Below are 19,077 nucleotides of genomic sequence, written 5' to 3' on the forward strand. Positions count from 1 at the left end.
TTATAAAAACTCTTGCTATCCTTTTTTATATTAAGCGCTAGCTCAGCTTCATAGTTTCTCCTACCCTTCTTTATCAACAATCTTTGTTGACATTTAAACCTCTCCCAATCCTCTTCTCGCCCACTACTCTTAGCTACTCTAAATTCCTCCGCTTTTAGTTTAACACATTTAACACATTAGGAAGGATAGGCAGGAGGGAAAAGGGGGGGGCGTAGCTCTGCTGATTAAGGATAGCACCACGGTGGTAGCAAGGGATGATATTGGAGCCAAGGAGCAGAGGGTGGAATCGTTGTGGGTGGAGATTAGGAACAGCAAAGGGAGGAAGACGCTGGTGGGTGTCGTCTATAGGCCCCCGAATAATGATCTGGAGGTGGGGCGGGCTGTTAACGGGCAAACAAGTGCGGCGTGCAGGAATGGGACGGCCGTAGCTATGGGGGATTTCAATCTGCATATTGATTGGTCGACCCATGTTGGACGTGGGGGGCTCGAGGAAGAGTTCTTGGAATGCTGCCGGGATAGTTTCCTCGAACAGTGTGTGTTGGAGCCGACGAGGGAGCGAGCTATCTTGGATCTGGTGCTACGTAATGAGGCGGGTAGAATTAGGGACCTTGTGGTGAAGGATCCTCTTGGGGAGAGTGATCATTGTATGGTGGAGTTTCTGGTGCAGATGGAGGAGGAGAAAGTGGGTTCCCGGACACGCATCCTTTGTTTGAATAGAGGGGAGTACGGTAGGATGAGAGAAGAATTGGCGAATGTGGACTGGGGGAGCGTATACATTTCTCCCATCGCAAGTTAAAAATCAGTTATGACTGATTTAACAAGCTGTAATTTTTATATAGGGTAATTCTATAGTGACGTGAGAGCAGGAAAAGAGGAATTCTTGCTGATTTCAATGATTATTGGTTCTGAAAGGCATGGGCACTGTGCAGATTAGCAGAACACTACTTCCGGACTTCTGTGCATCCTGAAGTTAGGGTCAGTTTCAGAGGGCTGGTGATTGTGAATGCTGATGGGGTGCTGTCAGCAATCATGCACCCTGCCACCACCGCTGCACCGCTCCCCCCACCCCTCGGGACTACAATTGGAATTTTTGCTGAAATTTAACTTTAGCGGCACCTTAAACAGGAGTCCTATGGAATAGATTTGGTAAATATATTAATTGATAAGTGTTAGCATTTGATGCAGTATACACAAAATAAATTAACTGAAATGAAATAGCAGGTATTTAATTCAAGACAGTTTCCCTAAATGAACTAAAATAAAATGAATATATAAGACTGAGGTCTTAAATAAATTTTGTTAAGCGCAGTTACGTGAATGTAACAAGAAGAGTTGAGTATTATGTTTAATTACGGAGGTCTGATGGGGCCCAGAACATTTTAAAAATAATTTTCAAACTGCAATTCTGACTTTGGTGGAAATGTTAATTCCTTCTTTGTTACTGAGGGATGAGAGTTGTAATGAAGTGCTATTGTGGGAGATACTGCTGGGAGCCTCTGGGTAGTATTTTATTGGAATTTTGGTCACACTAAGGAGCAGCACCAGCTATGGAACTGCCTCTTGGATTCAATTGATCTTTCCCTGTTAATACCACTTTGTTTTCCATGTATCCTGTTTGGGTGCCTAACATTCTTTTTTCCTCTTTTGCAGGTTTATAATATATATTTATGGCAGGAGATCATGCTTATATGGCCCAATTGCCCCTGAACAATCTAACTCCTTGTCCAATATTACCCATACTTGTTGACTGGAATGTTTTCCATTGCCTTCCAATGCCCCTCTTATCTCCCTGTATAAGCAACAACCAGCTTTCCCTTATCCCTGATATGCTAACCTCTCCATATTTCCCAATGTGATTCGCATTGCTGCTTGTCTCAACTTTTTCTCTCATGATCCTATATAGTTTCAGAAAGGTGGAACATTAGAAATCACCATGCTCAAATGTGATTTGATTGTGTGGAGCAGACTCTGGTGGTCTTCTGTATGCCCTTAGAGCTTCCTTTTTTTTATCCATTTGTGGGGCATAGGCACAGCTGGCTGGCCAGCATTTCTTGCCCATCCCTAGTTGCCCTTGAGAAGGTGGTGGTGAGCTGCTTTGTTGAAACACTCATACAGTTGAGTGGCTTACTAGGCCACTTCAGAGGACGGTTGGGATTCAACCACATTGTCGTGGCTCTGGAGTCACATGAAGGTTAGACCAGTTAAGGGTAGCACGTTTCCTTCTGTGAAGGACATTAGTGAACAAAATGGATTTTTCTGACAATTGGCAATGGTTTTGCAGTCATCAGTAGATTCTTAATCCAGATTTTTAAAATTAAATTCATATTCCATCATCTGCCATGGCAGGATTCGAATCTGGTTCCCAGAACATTAGCCAAGTTTCTGAATTAATAGTCTAGAGATAATGCCATCACTTCCCCTTTCCTTATCTTTGTTACTTATGTAGACCAAATTTCAGAAATAATTCCGAGTATCATATAGTTTTACATTTTGTAATTGGAGTTTTTTTGCGCTCCATTTCTTTTTGTTTGCACTGCAATAAAAATCTTTATGTGAACCTATTGCCTTAATAGCTATGGTTCTTGTATATTTCAGTCAAATATGTTGCACAGCTGCATAAATTGTAGTCCAGGTTTGCCAGCCAGAGAATGATTTGTGAAGGTATTGAATTTTATGGTAATTTAAACAATTAAACCATTTTGAATCATAAATTATGCAATTAGTACCAAAGATTAATTTGTTCATCTGGGAATGATAAATATAGGGAAGTATCTCTTTCTTTGATCCAATTTCAGCTTGGAATGCAGATATGACTGACAGCACATATGTCTCAGGAATACTAAAATATAATATTAACATAGAAAATATGTTAACAAAAATATAAGTTAATAACTCTGGGGAGAAATGGAGAAGAGGCTAACCCAAAAATTATCAAGCTACTTATCTAGCCTTTATCTTCAAGTTTTAGAACACAGCAATGATAGTGAGGTGATGTGAAGTATAATATCCATGGCGTTTATCTGAATTTTGGCAATTTTAAAATTCTGATTATAGTTGTACGTTGTGTAATTTGTGAAATCTAGGTGCTTTCTAGTTTGGGGGCTGAAGTGAGCTTGCTCTTTCGAATGACATATTGCAACCAAGAAAAATTTTAAAGGAGTGGGCTATTCTTGCTTGGAATGAGATTCACGACTGACTAAGATAAACTTATGTCATCGCAATTATCTATTTTGTGAAAGAGATTTTGACACTTCTATGTGAAATGGCAGCATCATGGATTTCATTAATTAAACTGTTGTAGACTTTAGTGACTGGGATATTTGCTGTGTCACTGGCTTCATCTGTTAACCTTCTGTTTATCCTTTTCACTCCTATGAAACCATTCTCTTCCCTCTTTTTTTTCTTCCCAGCCTCTCCTCACTTCACACTCTGATAGACGTTTTCAGAATATTGGTCTCTAAAAGATGAAATTATTGGGGCTGAATTTTACCACAAACTTCAGGACGTCTACATTTAGGCAAAAAGCTGGTCCAGAGCTTTCGCTTGCCAGCAGTGGGACCAGCTCATGAATTTAACCTCAAACGGGCCCACCATCCAGCTAAGGACTGTTGGTCCAATCAAAGGGCTTGCTATTCTGAAACCTCAAAAGCAGTTCCAGCAAGAGAGGTAGGCACTGATGAGGCAAATAGGAAAACCCTGGGCCACCTCCAGATAAGTAAAATAAAAACTTCAGGCAAACAAGGCAGTTATCATTGGGGTTGTGGAGCCTGCTTTCTCTATCCACAGCACCCACTGCCATGGCTATCAAAGAGAGAGACTTGATTAACCTGGCAGCCTCCTCAGTTGTGTCACTACTGGCAAAATTACCTTTGATAGTGCCTTCAACGATGCAAATCCTTGGAGCAGAAAGTTGATTTGCCCAGCAGCCTGTCATGGGTAAACTTCCCTGGTGGTGGGTCTGTGATTCAGAGCCTCTTTGTCTGACTTCCTGCTATTTTAATTCTGTTTATTTTTTTCTTCCAATTTTTTAAGAAGGTGGTGAAACATTAAGCACGTTTAATTTGAACATTTGAATCACCAACCACTCTTTTGATTGTTGGAAAACTATTTGCTTTCTGATATGATTTTTGTTTTATTCTGACATGTGTCCTTGGGTTAGGGTCACTGACTGGTATTTTCCAGTCCATGCCCGCAGGACCAGCAAGCCATGAAAATCACCATTCAAAAGGTGCGACCAGAAGATCGGCTAGCATGAAGGACTGGAAAAGTCCAGTCATTATTACCAACCAAGGCCTTGTGGCTTCACAGGTTTTGATAAATTGTGCATTTGTTACCTGTCCGTGTCAGCTCTTTTTATAATTCATTCATGGGTTGAGTGTCACATGCAAGTATTTGCCTTCATAGCGAGGGGGATTGAATATAAAAGTAGGGAGGTCTTGCTGCAGCTGTATAGGGCATTGGTGAGGCCGCAGCTGGAGTACTGTGTGCAGTTTTGGGCGCCGCACCTGCGCAAGGATATTTTGGCCCTGGAGGGAGTGCAGAGGAGGTTTACTAGGCTGATACCGGAGTTGAGGGGATTGAGCTATGAGGAGAGGCTGAATAAACTAGGCTTGTACTCGTTAGAGTTTAGAAGAATGAGGGGAGATCTCATTGAGACGTATAAGATGATGAATGGGATGGATAGGATAGAGGTGGAGAGACTCTTCCCGCTCAAAAAAGACAGTAGGACTAGGGGGCACAGCCTCAAGATAAAGGGGAGGCGGTTTAGAACGGAGTTGAGGAGGAACTTCTTCACTCAAAGGGTGGTGAATCTCTGGAATTCTCTGCCCGTTGAAGTGGTGGAGGCTGCCTCGCTAAATATTTTTAAGAAGCGGGTTGATGGGTTTTTGATAAGAGAAGGGATTGAGGGTTATGGGGAGAGGGCGGGAAAGTGGAACTGAGCCACGACAGATCAGCCATGATCTTATTGAATGGCGGGGCAGGCTCGAAGGGCTAGATGGCCTACTCCTGCTCCTATTTCTTATGTTCTTATGTTTCCCATACCTAATTGCCCTTGACAAGGTAGTGGTGAGCTGCATCTTGAACCTTAGAAAGGCAGTTCTAGGTTCTTGACCTACCGACCAATGAAGGAATGGTGATGCACCTCTAAGTCAGGATTGAGTGGCTTGGAAAGGAAGTTGGAGATGGAAGTGTTCTCAAGAATCTGCTGCCTTTGCCCTTCTAGGTGGTAGAAGTCACTGGTTTGGAAAGAGTCTTGACAAGTTGCTGTAGTGCATCTTGCCCTGGGTCCACACTGTAAAGGTGGAGGGAGGGAATATTTAAGCTGATGGATGGCTTGCTGATCAAGTTAGCTGCTTTAACTTAGATGGTGTTGAGGTTCCTGAGAATTGTTGGAACTGTACTTATCCAGACAAGTGGTGAGTATTCCACCATACTTGTGCATCCTTTATGAAAGGCAGGCATTTGGGAGTGAGACAGATAGTTATTCACTGTAGAATGCCCAACTTCTGACCTGCTGATTGTTCTCATTGGAGAAGAAAAAATGAAGGAAATTTGATCAAGGTGTTTAAAATCATGAGGGGTTCGAGACAGAGTCGATAGAAAGCTACTGTTCCCCATTTGCAGAGGATACTAATTTCAGGAGAATGGCAAAAGAGCTACCAGTGATCTGTGGCATTTATTTTTGTGGTGATTTGATTTGGAGGTGGAATGCACTAATTGAGAGTGTGGTGTAGGAAGATTTGATTGTAGCCTTTGAAAGGGAATTAAGTAAGCATCTAAAGAGATATTTGCAGTGCTCTGAGGAAGGGAATAGGACTTGCTAAGTCGCTTTGGTAGAGAGTGAGCATTGACATGAAGGACTGTGTGCCCTCCTATATTTTATAATCATTTTATAGTTCTATATATTTCTGGATTAGTGCTATGCTAAGATTTTCCAGACTGATCCAAACGTGTGATCCTTGAAATAGTGATGCAAATTACAGCATATCTAAGAGAGAATTCTTGCACTGATTTGATTCTCATATATATCATTGCACATGCCAGTATAATATTATAGTATGATCTACCTATTAAGAGAAAAATTAGAACAACAGTTTTCTAAAAATGCCAAGTGCTTATTGATTGAAAATGTTTGTGCTAGCATGCTAGCTATTATAACTGTGCTTTTGCATCCAATATCTGTTAGTACCTGCTCTCCTATATAGAGTAAGGATAATACTTTTGAAACTAACAACATTGATTACAGGAATCTTTTTCAAGCAGAACAGTCTGATTCTGCATGTAAGTTATTTGTTTCTTCTCTTTTCCAGAGTTGATCATTGAGATAATAAAGCAGAACTATGAACAAGTACTACACCAATATCAAGAGGTAATAGTTGGTTAGGCAAACTACCATGAACTACAATATCATGGTACCAAGCTTAAATAAAGCTAATAAGTGCATTTGCCTTAAAATAAATCTGGATTGGTTAAATTTAGTATTTGTGATACAATAGCAAACATGGGAATTTATTTAAATAATAATTTCTGGAAATAGTCAACAATTTTGGCAGCATTTGTGGGGAGAGAAACAGAGTTAACATTTCCATTCAAAATACTTCCTTTAGAACTGAAAAAAATTAGAGATTTAATACTTTTTTAGCAAATAGAAGGGGGGGGGATGTGGGTGGGAAAAAGAGCAAAATGGGAAGTCTGATGGGGTGGAAGGAAGGAGGGTGTAAATGAAAGAATTGATGGTGCAAGGCCAAATAGAGTGGTATTGGGAAAGTAAAGCAACAAATGGTGTGACCAGAGGAGATGTGGATCACAGAAAAATGATTGGCTGTCTTTTGAGAGAAAACAAAATGAGAAAAATGTGAGGAACACGTGGGAGAAAAAAGACAAAACCTAGCAGGAAAAGGAAACAAATAGGTACAGAGGTTGTGATCTAAGATCAATTTGCCAATGAGTCAGGAAGGTTGTGATGTGTCCAAAAGATGAGGGATTGTACCTCAAGCTTGCATTGGGCTTCATTAAAATATTGCAGGCAGCTAAGAGCAGAAGGGCAAGAGTGGGAGGAATGTGGAGAATTGAAATGGCAGGCAACTGGTAGCTCAGGGTCCAGCTTGTGGACTGAATGGAGATGTCCTTTAAAATAGTCAACTAATCTTCATTTGTCTTCACCGTATAGAGGAAACCCCAACATGAGCAGTGAATTCAGTGTACTAAATTGAAAGAAGTATAAAAAAATTGTTTCATCTTGAAGCAACGTTTTAGGCCTTGGACAGTGGGAAAGGTGGTGGTAAATGGGCAGGTGTTGTATTTCCTATACTTGCATGAAAAGATTTCTTGAGAAGAACCAGGTGTGTTGACTGTGACAGAGAATTGGACTTGGGTATTCTGGAATGCTGAGAGAGGAGGAGATGATGTGTTTGGTTGTGGCATCATACAGGGAGTAATGGAAATGGCAGCGATTGATCCATTGAATGCAAAGGTTTAGTGAAGTGGATGGTAAGAGCAAGAGAAAACCTATCATGCTGTAAGAGAGCAGGGGATTGCTGAGAGTGCAGGGAATAGGAAGGTCAAAAGCATTGTGAGTCGTGGTGGAGTGGAGAATCCTTAGTTGAGAATGAAGAAGGGTGTTCTGGAAGCACGAGGATAAAAGATGCATTGTCAGAACATACGTGACATTGTCGACAGTGTGCGAGTCAGTGGGCCTATGGTGAAGTTTGGTTGATAGCCTGTCCCCAGAAACGGAGAGACCTAGGAAGGAAAGAGTAAAGAGTAGAGTTTGTGATGGACTGAGAGAAGGCGAGAGAAGATTGTCAATTCAAACAATGGCCGCGATTCTCCCATCGCGATCCGCAACTTTTCTGGCAGGTCGCGGTGGGAGATGTGCGTTGCCAGTCTTGTGCCTGGATTTGCGCATGTGCCGGGAATGGATGTGCATCTCCCACAGCCGGCAAACAGTCACCGGTCAGACCATGCTGGAAACTGGTGGGAAGGCAGGTAAATCATTTGAATGTGTTTTAAATGTATTTTAAATATGTTTAGCAGTTCATTATCTGGAATGAAGGGGGGGCAATCAGGGCCTCCCAAGGGGTTGGGCAGTGGAGGGTGATGCCTCCTGGGCATGGCCACCCTGGCAGTGCCAGCCTGTGCTCTTAGCATTGTCCAAGGGGCAAAGTGCCCATGACCAGGGCATACTTTGGCAGTGCAGGCATCGGGCATTGCCAATAGGGTGTTGTGGAATGCTGGAGAGGAGATGATGTGTTTGATGGTGGCCAACTGTGGGTAGACCTAGGGGCAACTTGGGGGGGAGGGTCCTGCTGCTGCTTTGCAGCTGGGATTGGGAAAGGATTGGTCTGGGCTGGAGGGAGGGAGGGAAGGCAGCGATTGGGGCAGGCTGGTGGGGGGGGGGGGTGTGTGTGTGTGTGGCCTGCCTCAAGGTGGGGGGATTGTGTCTGACCCTGGGAGTAGGGGGGTGGAATCAGCGGGAGAGCGATTCTGTTGAGATGTGGGGGGGTTGCCACTGCTGGGTGCAGGGGGCTGGACATCGGTTGTGGCGGGGGGGCTGCTGGTGTCCAGGGCTGGCCCAGGAATTGTTGTGAGGGCTGCAATCGGGCCTTGGGGGGAGTGGGGGCTAGAGAGGCAGCACTGTGGAGGTCTCGAGCTGGCCAGCGATTGAGGAATCTGACAGATCAGGACTGGATCGGGATCACTTCGCATGAGCAGATTTCCAAAACTGTCAAACTCTGGTAGGAATAGGCCCCACCCCCTGGATTTTTCATGATATTCATGATTGGGACCTCTGTAGTGTGCAGAGATTCGGGTGAAAAGCTGAACTGACAAAATAGTTGGGATTTAGAATAGTTTTCCTGAAAATTCAGCGCTTTTGGGAGAATCACAGCCAATGTTTGTGTAAATTGTAGAAATTTACTTGTTTCGTGATGGTCCAGTTTAGCAATGGTGTTTGCTGCTCATTACATAGTCTTGAAATTGTGTTTAATGAATCAATAAGCTTTTATTTTGAACTGAATTTATTTATGATTATTTTGTTATAGCACCATTTCAAGCATTTATGATGATTTTGCTGATTTTGTTTTTATTTTTCATGCATCATTACATTTGTTTGCATGCATCTGCTTTGGCTCCCCAGCCAGAAAATGTTGTTCTGACGCTACAGGTACATTTATACCTTCTGAATTATTCTTAGTGATCCCTCACTTTTTGATAAGATTATTTTTAAAATCAAGGCACTCTGATGAAAAGCTGTTTTTAAAACCAGATGATCTGGCTGTTCTAGTTTTAGGGTGATACAACTTATTGATTTTTAAGGCTGAATAGACAAGCTAAAATAAATCTCATCCATACTAACCATTGTTATGGATCGTGAGAGCAGGCAGGTAACCTGTCTTGAGGCTTATCAATATTTTTGTGAATTAGAACATAAGTGAGCTGTGCAATCAGATCTCTCCAAAAAAGGTGTAATTTTTCAAATCTAATGCTTGTTGGAGCATTTGAAAATACAGCTTTGATTCATCTGGATGGTATTTTGGCTTAAAGTTAAATTAACAGGACAGAGGCATAGGTTGACTTGTACACCCCTGAGTTTGGAAGTTTGAGGGATAATCTAATCTGTGTTTAAAATTATAAAGAGCCTTCTTGAGTTAAGAGAACAAACAAACAAACTTTAGAAATAGGAACAGAAGATAAGAAGTAATAACATAAGAACAGGAATAAGTCATTCTGCCACCAAAGCCAACACCTTTTCATTAACTGAAAAGTCTTGCCCTGGTCCAATCTTCCGAAATGCATCACCTTGCATTTATTTAAATTAAACTCCATCTGCCATTCATCAGCCTGTGGCCCGATCAAGATCCTGTTGCAATCCTAGATAATCTTCTGCACTGTCTGCTATGCCACCAATCTTGGTGTCTTCTGCAAACTTATTAACCATGCCTCCTAAATTCTCATCCAATTCATTAATATTAAAGACAAACAACAGTGGACCCAGCACCGATCCCTGAGGCACACTGTTGGTCACAGGCCTCCAGTTAGAAAAACAATCCTCTACAACTACTGCCATCTTCTGCCATCAAGTCAATTTTGTATCCAGTTGGCTACCTTACACCGGATCCTGTACGATTTAACCTTGTACAACAACTCACCATACAGTTTCTTGTCAAAGGCCTTGCTAACTGTATAATGTTGAATAACTTCTCTTTTGCTTAGTAAAAGAAGGATATTTTAATATTGACACAGATAATTTAACATGCTGAATGTAACAGCACTCTACAGTTCCCGTGTGTACAATATTTAATGTATTATCTGACTTCCACCCTATACCACTTCCAACTTGTATATGTTAGCATTTGGGGGAAGTTTATCAATATTGTAATTGAAATCTGTTAAATATTTTTCTTTTGAAACAGATAATATACTATGAGATTGGTTTCATCATCTGTGCAACTCTGGGAATTGTATTTATTCTTCTCATGCCTGTTTTGGGCCTGTGTTTCTGCATGTGTCGCTGCTGTGACAACTGTGGAGGGGAGCTGCATCAACGACAGAAGAAAAATGCAGATTGTAGAAGAAGCTGCTTTGCGACAACCCTGTTAATTGTTACCATAATTATAACGTAAGTTCCAACAGTAACACACCTACTTACAAATGTTTAAATTTTCATTGCTAATAGTTACAAGCACTTGTTTTGAAAGAAAATCCACATTGAACTAACTAATATTGTCTTGTGCTGGTATTGTGTTTTTCAACACTTGTTTTTTTTAAGTTTTCATTTGCTTCATGCTGAACCTCTTTCCAGTGTCACTATCAAGATAAACAAGATGCTGAGTAAAGCTCAATCTTGCCCCAGAGGAGTGCATGACGACAATATGACAGGTTTTCTGTTTATCCCTTCAGTTAAGTTAAGGCTTCTTTAAATAATATTTCTAATTAATGCTAAATTAATTGGGTGTTCTGTGAGTGAATGTCCACTGAAACTGGATTAGGGTTTCTAAACAATTTGGCCTAAATTTGAACCCCCTCATAGGTGAAAGCCCTTTTGTGACACTCAGCTCTGTACCACTTGTACTTTCAAAACAGTCATCAGTGCTTACTCTGAGCTATAATTTGCATCTATGTTAATGAAGGAACCAAGTAGATCGTAGTCAAACTTAAAGATAGAAAGATCGGTAGGTAAGCAAATTGTGAAGGGCACAAAGTAGTAAAGGGTTCATGAAAAAAACCATTAATTTTCTGAAGCTCAAAAATGACCACTTTATTTGTGAAACTGTTATGTGAAGGAAAGATCTGTTTACTGAATATTGTAATGAACATAGTCCCTGTTTTGAAGATATATTCCATAATGTAAAGTTTCATCTAAGTTATGGTCAGCTGTTATAACAGCCTAGGTCTTTAATGACCTGGCATTCTTCTTCTTGCATGCAAAATTCTGCAACTAAATTATAATTTCTCTTTTGACATTGGAAATGTTTAGGAAAATTTCATGACCTGTGTCAGTAGTTTCCTTTTTGTTTATTAATCACATTTGTCTGTAATGGCAACAATGGCTTCAGACATAGTACATTTATTTATATAATATATACATACTGAAACCAGATGAAAATTACCAACATGAAATTGTAATGCTTTGTTCATTACATGGTTTTACATTTTTGTTTTTGTAAAGCAGCATATTATCCAATTTAGTAATAATGCCAAGGGAGATGTTTGTCTTTCCAGATGAAAAATGCATTCAGGTCCAGACATGTTTATCTCCATTTCAATCATATAAATTCAACAATTTATCCATCATTGCTGTCACCTTTAATGTCATCTGAATTCTATTCCACTAGATGAATAAAAGGAGGGCGCCAAAGATATATCCTTGGAATGCTCATGAGGTGATGGTCTAGCAGGGGGTAAGAAAGAAAGAGAAGCAAATTGCAGTGAGTAGGATAATGCAACCAAAGCATCCTCAGCATTGTTCCACTCTGACTGGGGAGAAGTGTGCATCAGATCAGGATCACTGTGAAGCAGACTGGGAGTAGTGTGCAAAGTAAAACTGGATAAAAGCAAATTACTGCAGGTGCTGGAATCTGAAACCAAAAGAGAAAATGCTGGAAAATCTCAGCAGATCTGGCAGCATCTGTAAGGAGAGAGAAAAAGCTTTGACAAAGGGTCATCTGGACTTGAAACATCAGCTCTTCTATCTCCTTACAAATGCTGTCAGAACTGCTGAGCTTTTCCAGCATTTTCCCTTATGGGAGGAGTGTGCAGCAGGTCAGGATCACTAAAGCAACCTGGGAGGAGTGTGCAGCAGGTAAGGATCGCTGAAGCAAATCCAGGCCAAGATCACTGTGAAGCAGGTCAGGATCACAATGAAGCAGACTGGAAAGAGTGTGTGACAGGTCAGGATCACTGAAGCAGACTGGGAGGAGTGTGCCGCAGGTCAGGATCGCTGTGAAGCAGACCAGGAGGAGTGCACAGTAAGTCACGATCACTGTGAAGCAGACCGGGAGGAGTGTGCAACAGGTCAGAATCACTGTGAAGAGATCAAAGACAAGTGGGATATGACCTCTGTGGGTTGCAGCCACCTTGCCTTTCCTAGGGTGCAATTGTCAGTTGCAAGTGGTCACAGGATCAAAGTGAGAGGGAGATGTGCAGGGGAGTTTTTTCACGCAGCGAGTGGTGGGTGCCTGGAATGCTCTGCCAGAGGAGATGGTGGAAGCATGCACATTAACAATTAAGAGACATCTGGATGGGTATATGAATAGGGAGAGAATAGAGCAATATGGACTGAATAAGGGCAAAAGGTTTTTTAAAGTTAGGGCGTCATGATCAGCACAGGCTTGGAGGCCAGAAGGGCCAGTTCCTGTGCTGTACTCTTGTTTGTTCTCCCCAGTGAAACTGACACCTCCTGTCAATTAGAGTACCTCAAAGGGGTCTGCCCACACCTGGTACCTCTGAGAAAGCAAGTATAATTCCTTCTGCACTGTTGTTGTGATTTTGAAGGCTCTTAGGTGTTCAGGAAGCATGGATATAATGTGACTTCAAACGTTTTTCAGAACACGGGAGTAAAGATTTTTAATTGAAATCTTGCCATGCTAGGAGTGATCTCCACAGTTCCCAGGGGGGAAAAGTGGAAGTTGAACCACGAGAGACTCATCCCAGGAGAAGTTGGGGACGGGGGTGGGGAGGCAGAATCTTCTCTCCAGCCAAGCAGTGGCAGAGAGGTACATGCGCGCAGAACTTACTGCTGTGTCCCCCACCTTCGGGGTGCCTGGATCATGCTTGTCAGGACTTGCACTAATTGGTGCCCATTGGATTTCTTGCTTTGGGTTGAGAGAGTGGCCATGGAAGCATAATGGAAGGCCACAGTAACGAGCCTCGAACCCAAATTATAGGTGAATGAATCTTAAGTGTTCATCAATTTCCTGCCTGCTCTGGGGAGAGAATCTAATCAAGGATGGTAATACAATGGGTTTGACATCTCGGGTGGCCTCAGCTGGAATGTTGCATTCAGATTTTTTGACAGCATTCTTGTAATGACCAATACAAACTGCACGTTAAGTATTCTAGTCTTACACTTCTCCCCAAATACAAGTCTTTGTCTCTAATAGATCCATCCCATCTCTTTCTACTTGCTTTCTACTTTTACCTGCTTTCTACTTTTGTTACAGTAGAAGCCATTTAGATTTCCTTTTATGTTAATTGTTGTTTTATTGTCACATCTTTTATTTCCCAAATGGAAAATGTATTTTGCCTACTCCATTTGAATGGAGTAGGACGAGTCACAAATTGTGAACAATGCACTCAGAAATCAGAGCAAACCAAACTTTACACCTGCATATTCTGCAGTAAGAATCGTCCAGAGATAACAAACACAAACTTGAGAGTTTCAATAGCACTTATGCTGTGATAAGATGGAAAGAACCTGAGTTCGGGTCAACAAAAGCAGTGTAGAGAGAAATTTGGATGTCACCAGCATGAAACAAATTGCCTCTGTGAAGTGATTCGTTTGGTAGGAAGAATAGGGAGAAATAATATAAAATATTTGGTAGAATTTCAAATTGGGTGCAAGAGCAGAGGCACCTGATGTATAACTCATTGAAGGTAGCAGGGCAAGTTGGGCATATGGTTAATTAAGAATGCAGGATCGTAGGCTTTATAAATGGAAGCATGGAGTACAAAAGTGAGGAAGTGATGATACTGTCTGTAGAAATCACTGGTTTGGCCTCAACTTCAGTATTGCATCTAGTTCTGGGCACCAAACATGTCAGAAAGATATGAAGACATTGGATAGAATGCAGAAATTATTCATGAGAATGACTTCAGAGGACCTTTAATTACTTAGCTTAGAGAAGCTGGGGATGTTCTCTTTGGAGAAGAAAGTTGAGAAGAGATTTGAAAGAGGTATTCAAAACCATGAGGGGTCTGGAGAGAGCTGATAGTGAAAAACTTCCCATCGGTGGAAGGATTAAGGAACAGAGGATGCTGATTTAATGATGTTGGCAAAGGTAACATAAGGAAAATCTATTTTGCAGAAATGGTTTCGATCTTGCAACAAATATTCAAACAAATGAACATACTTACCTGGAATGTACTGCCAAAGAATTTCAGGAAGGCAGATTCAATCTTTCAAAAGAGATGATTATGCAAAGAAGAAAAATTTGCAGGGCTGTGGGATGGGTGGGGGCAAGGTGGGGGGGAGGTGGTGGTGGAAAGCAGCGGGAGGGCTACTAAGTGAATCACTGTTGCAGAGAGCCGGCACATGGCAATAAACATTCTGTGCTACTGAAATTGGTGGATGCCAGTGTTGTAGTTGTACTGGAACAGCTTCATGAAGTGCATCGTTAGACCTGAGGCTTCAGGACTACAGCTAGGAATGATGTTAGGATTGCTGTATGTTCTTCCTTCAGCCCTTTTCTGATATTATATGGAATGAATATAATTATCTGATGCTGGGGACCTTGGAAGAAGGCTGAGATGAATTATCTACTTAGTACTTCTGTCTGAAGATGGTTGCATATGCTTCGATCTTGTTATATCCACAATGTCAAGCTCTGCTCACCCATCATTCTGCCCTTGCTGACTTGTAGAGTTTCTCCTTCTGTGTTGATTTTAATTTTTTAAATTATTCATGGGATGTGGGCATTGTTGGCTAGACCAGCATTCATTGCTCATCCCTAATTGCCACTGAGAAGGTGGTGGTGAACTGCCTTTTTGAACCACTGCAGCCTGTGTGGTATAGGTAGACCCACAGTACTGTTGGAGAGGGAGTTCTGGTCTTGAGTTTAATATTCTAACTTTTTTGTGCATGTCCGCCCATGATGTTATCCTTGTTTTTCGATATTTCTCATGTTATTAACAGGCTACCAACACCCAACCAGCTTCTTGATTCTAGCCTTCTTGGTATACCCACAACTTGCATCTCTCAATTCGTGACTCTGCTATTAGCTGCCTAGTTCCAATGTTCCCAAATTCCCGCAAACTTTTCCAGCACACCGTATCTCCCTTGCCCAACCCCCATCCCTGCACCTCACCTTTTATCTAAGGCATTCTTAAAATTCACTTCTTTGACCAAGCTTTGGATCACTCCTAACCTTTTTTCTTTTGATGGGGGAGTTGGTATATGATGAGCTAGATGTATTGTGTTCTGTGTGTCACAGTAGCAGCTGATGTTGAGGAAGAGGTGATGATAAATTGCACATTGTTTCATGCTGTTAATGTGAGAAGAAAGCCACATGTTTGATTTAAATAAATCGGGAAAGATGTAATTGCATAACTATTTAGCAAATTTAATGTTTCCTTTGATAACATGTAAAAGAATAACATGACGCCAACTCAAAAGTAGCATGAGATGCAAGTATGCTTTCTGTAATAAGCAAAGTTATTGCTACAATATAGTAGCTTAAAGCAGAATACATGGGAATTCTTTCTATGAAAGAACCTTTGTGTTCTTTTACATCTCTCTGTTCTTCAAAGACCCTTTGTTCTGTTGTGATAATGCAGATGACCTTGAAAGCCTGTGGACACAGTCTTCCTTTGCTTTATAAAACATGAACAAAGGGGTCTTTCTAAGAATTTAGAAGTGATTATGATTTGCCTAATTTAAATCTCTTCACTAGACAGTCATTGAATTAATAATGTGGGCACTGTTACCATCCATTTATATCCAACTATTGGTTTGCTTAATCAAAGAAGTTCAGTAACATATCAAAAACATTCATTTTAATGCTGATGCTGTGAGCATTAAACTAGAAGTACAAAATTAACAGTAAGTTCAGAAGATAAGATAAATATAGCTAGAGAAGCTGTTCTGTGATAGAAAAGATTAATATATTTTTCTGGAACAATTATGTGCGTGCGTTTGCCATTCTTGTTTTAGCATTAATGCCAAAATTAGTTCTATAGTATATCTGATAATTTAAATAAATTCAGATATCCTATCATTATCACTACTGTGCATTTGGTAAACTGCATTTTTTTCGGTGAACACAAATGCAGGCTCAAGTATTTTAATTTATTTGAACATTTGCATGAAACTACTGCTAGGTTTGCAAATACCTTTAAATTGTATTGCTTGAAGTAAGAATCAAATTCAATTATTTGCCATGAACAAGACTACTAATTTCCTCATTGTAGTGCTGAACTGAGAGCCTTTGCCTTGCTTATGGATGGCACTCAGTAGAGCAGCTTTGAGTGATGGACCTGCATGATTGTTTGAAAGGGAAAACAGAAGAAAGCCTTTCTTGTGCTTTGCCTCGTTATTACCATGGTAATAACTTCTAGGTTGCTTGGACACTCGAGCCATTTCTCACTACTTGAGTACTTACTGCATGAAGAGTACTGGTACGGGCTGTGAAGTAGATTTTTTTTAAACCAGTTTTGTCCCAGGTGATCCAATGACAATACCCATATGATGCCTATTTAACTTGGCAGTGCAGTGTGATCATTCTGCCTAAACTATTTTGGAAATGTGAGATAATTGCCTGTCCTATTTTTTAAGAAAACTGAAAATGCATATTACAGAAATGCCATCTACATTGGGTTATGTTGCAAAATACCTTGTTTTCAGCTACAGGAGCAGGATAGGCAATTACTACTTGTGTCCTCAGCAAGGTGAAAGTAGCACTGAGATAGTTTAAGAAGGTGATTGTTGCTGTAATATGCCTTCATGGGATAGCAGCATGCCATCATTTTAAGGGAAGTGGTGCACTTTATCATTGTTCACATGGAATAAAACTGGTTAAAAAACATTGCCCAAAGCCGAACACATCACAACTCTGTAGTTCAAATGTACTTATGCTTTCTGTCCATATATATCTGTTCAAATGTGTCTTGAAAGAATAAATGAAGACACAATGTATTTGCACAATCCCTTATGAGCGTTTAGTGCCTTTATATCATTATGACACACACAACCCTAGTTTGCAGTAGTGGTTCCTTCTGAATTATATAGTGTTTACCCTCACAGCGAGATTAATCACAGGTACAACATGATGAACAGTCTTTGATTGTACTGTATAGTGAGAGACAACCCTTTATGTTCTGCTCAGACCACAGTGGAGTTGCAGCATTGGAGTGTGTTGAATTGCAGTGTGGTGACTGCACAGTGCTTTGATTCCACAGTGCAGAGATTATGCCCAAACAAAATGCTGATCAGCAGACTGAACCCTCATGGTGAGTAATATGGCACGTTGAGAAGTCCAGGGTTAGCTCAGTCGAAAGGCAAATGGGTGTGGGAAGGATTGATGGCGAAAATTCATAAGTTGGGGCAGAGAAGGTTGTGATTGTAAGGGGTTGACGCTCAAAGTGCGCAAAAGCGGCTACAGCTGACTCATCCCAGATACGACAGGAGAAGGAAGGTCCATGGGATATTGTCAAAATGTCCACAAATTCCCCAGTCTGAATTAGGTTGCAGCTGACCGAACTTAATGTTTAAACAGTGTACACTGTGCTACGGTTTCTTGATTCAGAGTTATTTGAACTGGAAAAGCAAACCATAAAGATTTGGCTTGTGAATGAAGGTCTACACTGGTTGAATATGTCAGGATTAAGATATGGACTACATTCAAAGATCGGTTCTGTATCAGGTTAAACCTCTATTTATTGACTAGAGTTCATGCCATTTTGACAACAGCCTGCAGAATCTATAGACCACTTCATCAAGAGATGCAGAGAAGAGTATCTACTGTGTTTTTTTTATATTTTGGAGACAGAATTGTTGAGTTGGTGATCACGTCCACACCCGTGGAAACATTCCCAAAAGATCCAAAACTGTAGCATCAAAGAGTTGTACGAGTGTGGACATAAGTATGAAGTGATCCTTGCAAGTTGATGATACTTGCAGGTCCAAAGTGCAATTGCAACTGTTGATGCAGTCACTAGAACACTCAAAACCAGCAAACTATGTGGAAAATGTGGCCTTCTGTAGGCATCAAGGAAATAGTCAACATTTCTCCAGTTCTGCAAAGCATGTAACAGGACCATTGGCAGGTGCAGTGCATTAAAGCAAAGGCTGATTCAGTTACAAAGGGCCGTGCGCTGATGCAAACAGTCTGTACACAATGGGTAACTTCAGAAGTAAGAATGGCTATCCAGTATCTTGTCAGAAAAATTTGTGATTTTAAGTAACCAGAAAATGATGTGCATAGCAAGACGATGAGTGGTGACACATATTTCACGCTGCCAGTCTCGTAGAAAACATACATGCCATTATTCTATCTGAAGAGTTTGCCAAGATTAAAATGATCTGCCCCAAGAAAGTTGGCAACTACTTGTTCTCTCGGATGCAAGTGCCAGTGTACTACCCTTGTGAATTGTCAAAGACATGTATCCATAGACATGGAATATGATGGCAAACCTACTACTGTGTATCCAATGGTCAATAATTCCATTTGTAGGAATCATAGTCCTGGTGTGCAAATGAAATCAATTCTCCTGGGTGCTACAGACAATCTGCATCATGAAGACTAAAGGCCCAGCGATCTCAGATTTGACCCATATTGTAACCTTTTACTGGATGATCCACAGAGATAGTCAGACCTTATACAGCAGATCAATCAACCTTAGAAACTACTCCTATCACCT

The 19,077-nt window shown here is 41.0% G+C and overlaps 1 protein-coding gene across 8 annotated transcripts in view; it reads left to right on the forward strand.

The window, feature by feature from the left end:
* LOC145343552 (prominin-1-A-like) overlaps positions 1–19,077 on the forward strand; it is a 214,943-nt gene that overhangs the window by 99,405 nt on the left and 96,461 nt on the right. For 7 of the 8 annotated variants that reach the window (XM_080189811.1, XM_080189804.1, XM_080189813.1 and 4 more), the window contains exons 3-5: positions 6,312–6,370; positions 9,140–9,166; positions 10,416–10,621. In XM_080189811.1, coding sequence (XP_080045937.1) covers positions 6,312–6,370; positions 9,140–9,166; positions 10,416–10,621 — 292 coding nt within the window. The remainder of the gene's footprint in view (positions 1–6,311; positions 6,371–9,139; positions 9,167–10,415; positions 10,622–19,077) is intronic. The other variant, XM_080189816.1, reaches the window with a different exon arrangement.

This window comes from Carcharhinus amblyrhynchos, chromosome 1 (assembly GCF_965287045.1).
Source record: "Carcharhinus amblyrhynchos chromosome 1, sCarAmb.v2.hapA, whole genome shotgun sequence".
Lineage (NCBI taxonomy): Eukaryota > Metazoa > Chordata > Chondrichthyes > Carcharhiniformes > Carcharhinidae > Carcharhinus > Carcharhinus amblyrhynchos.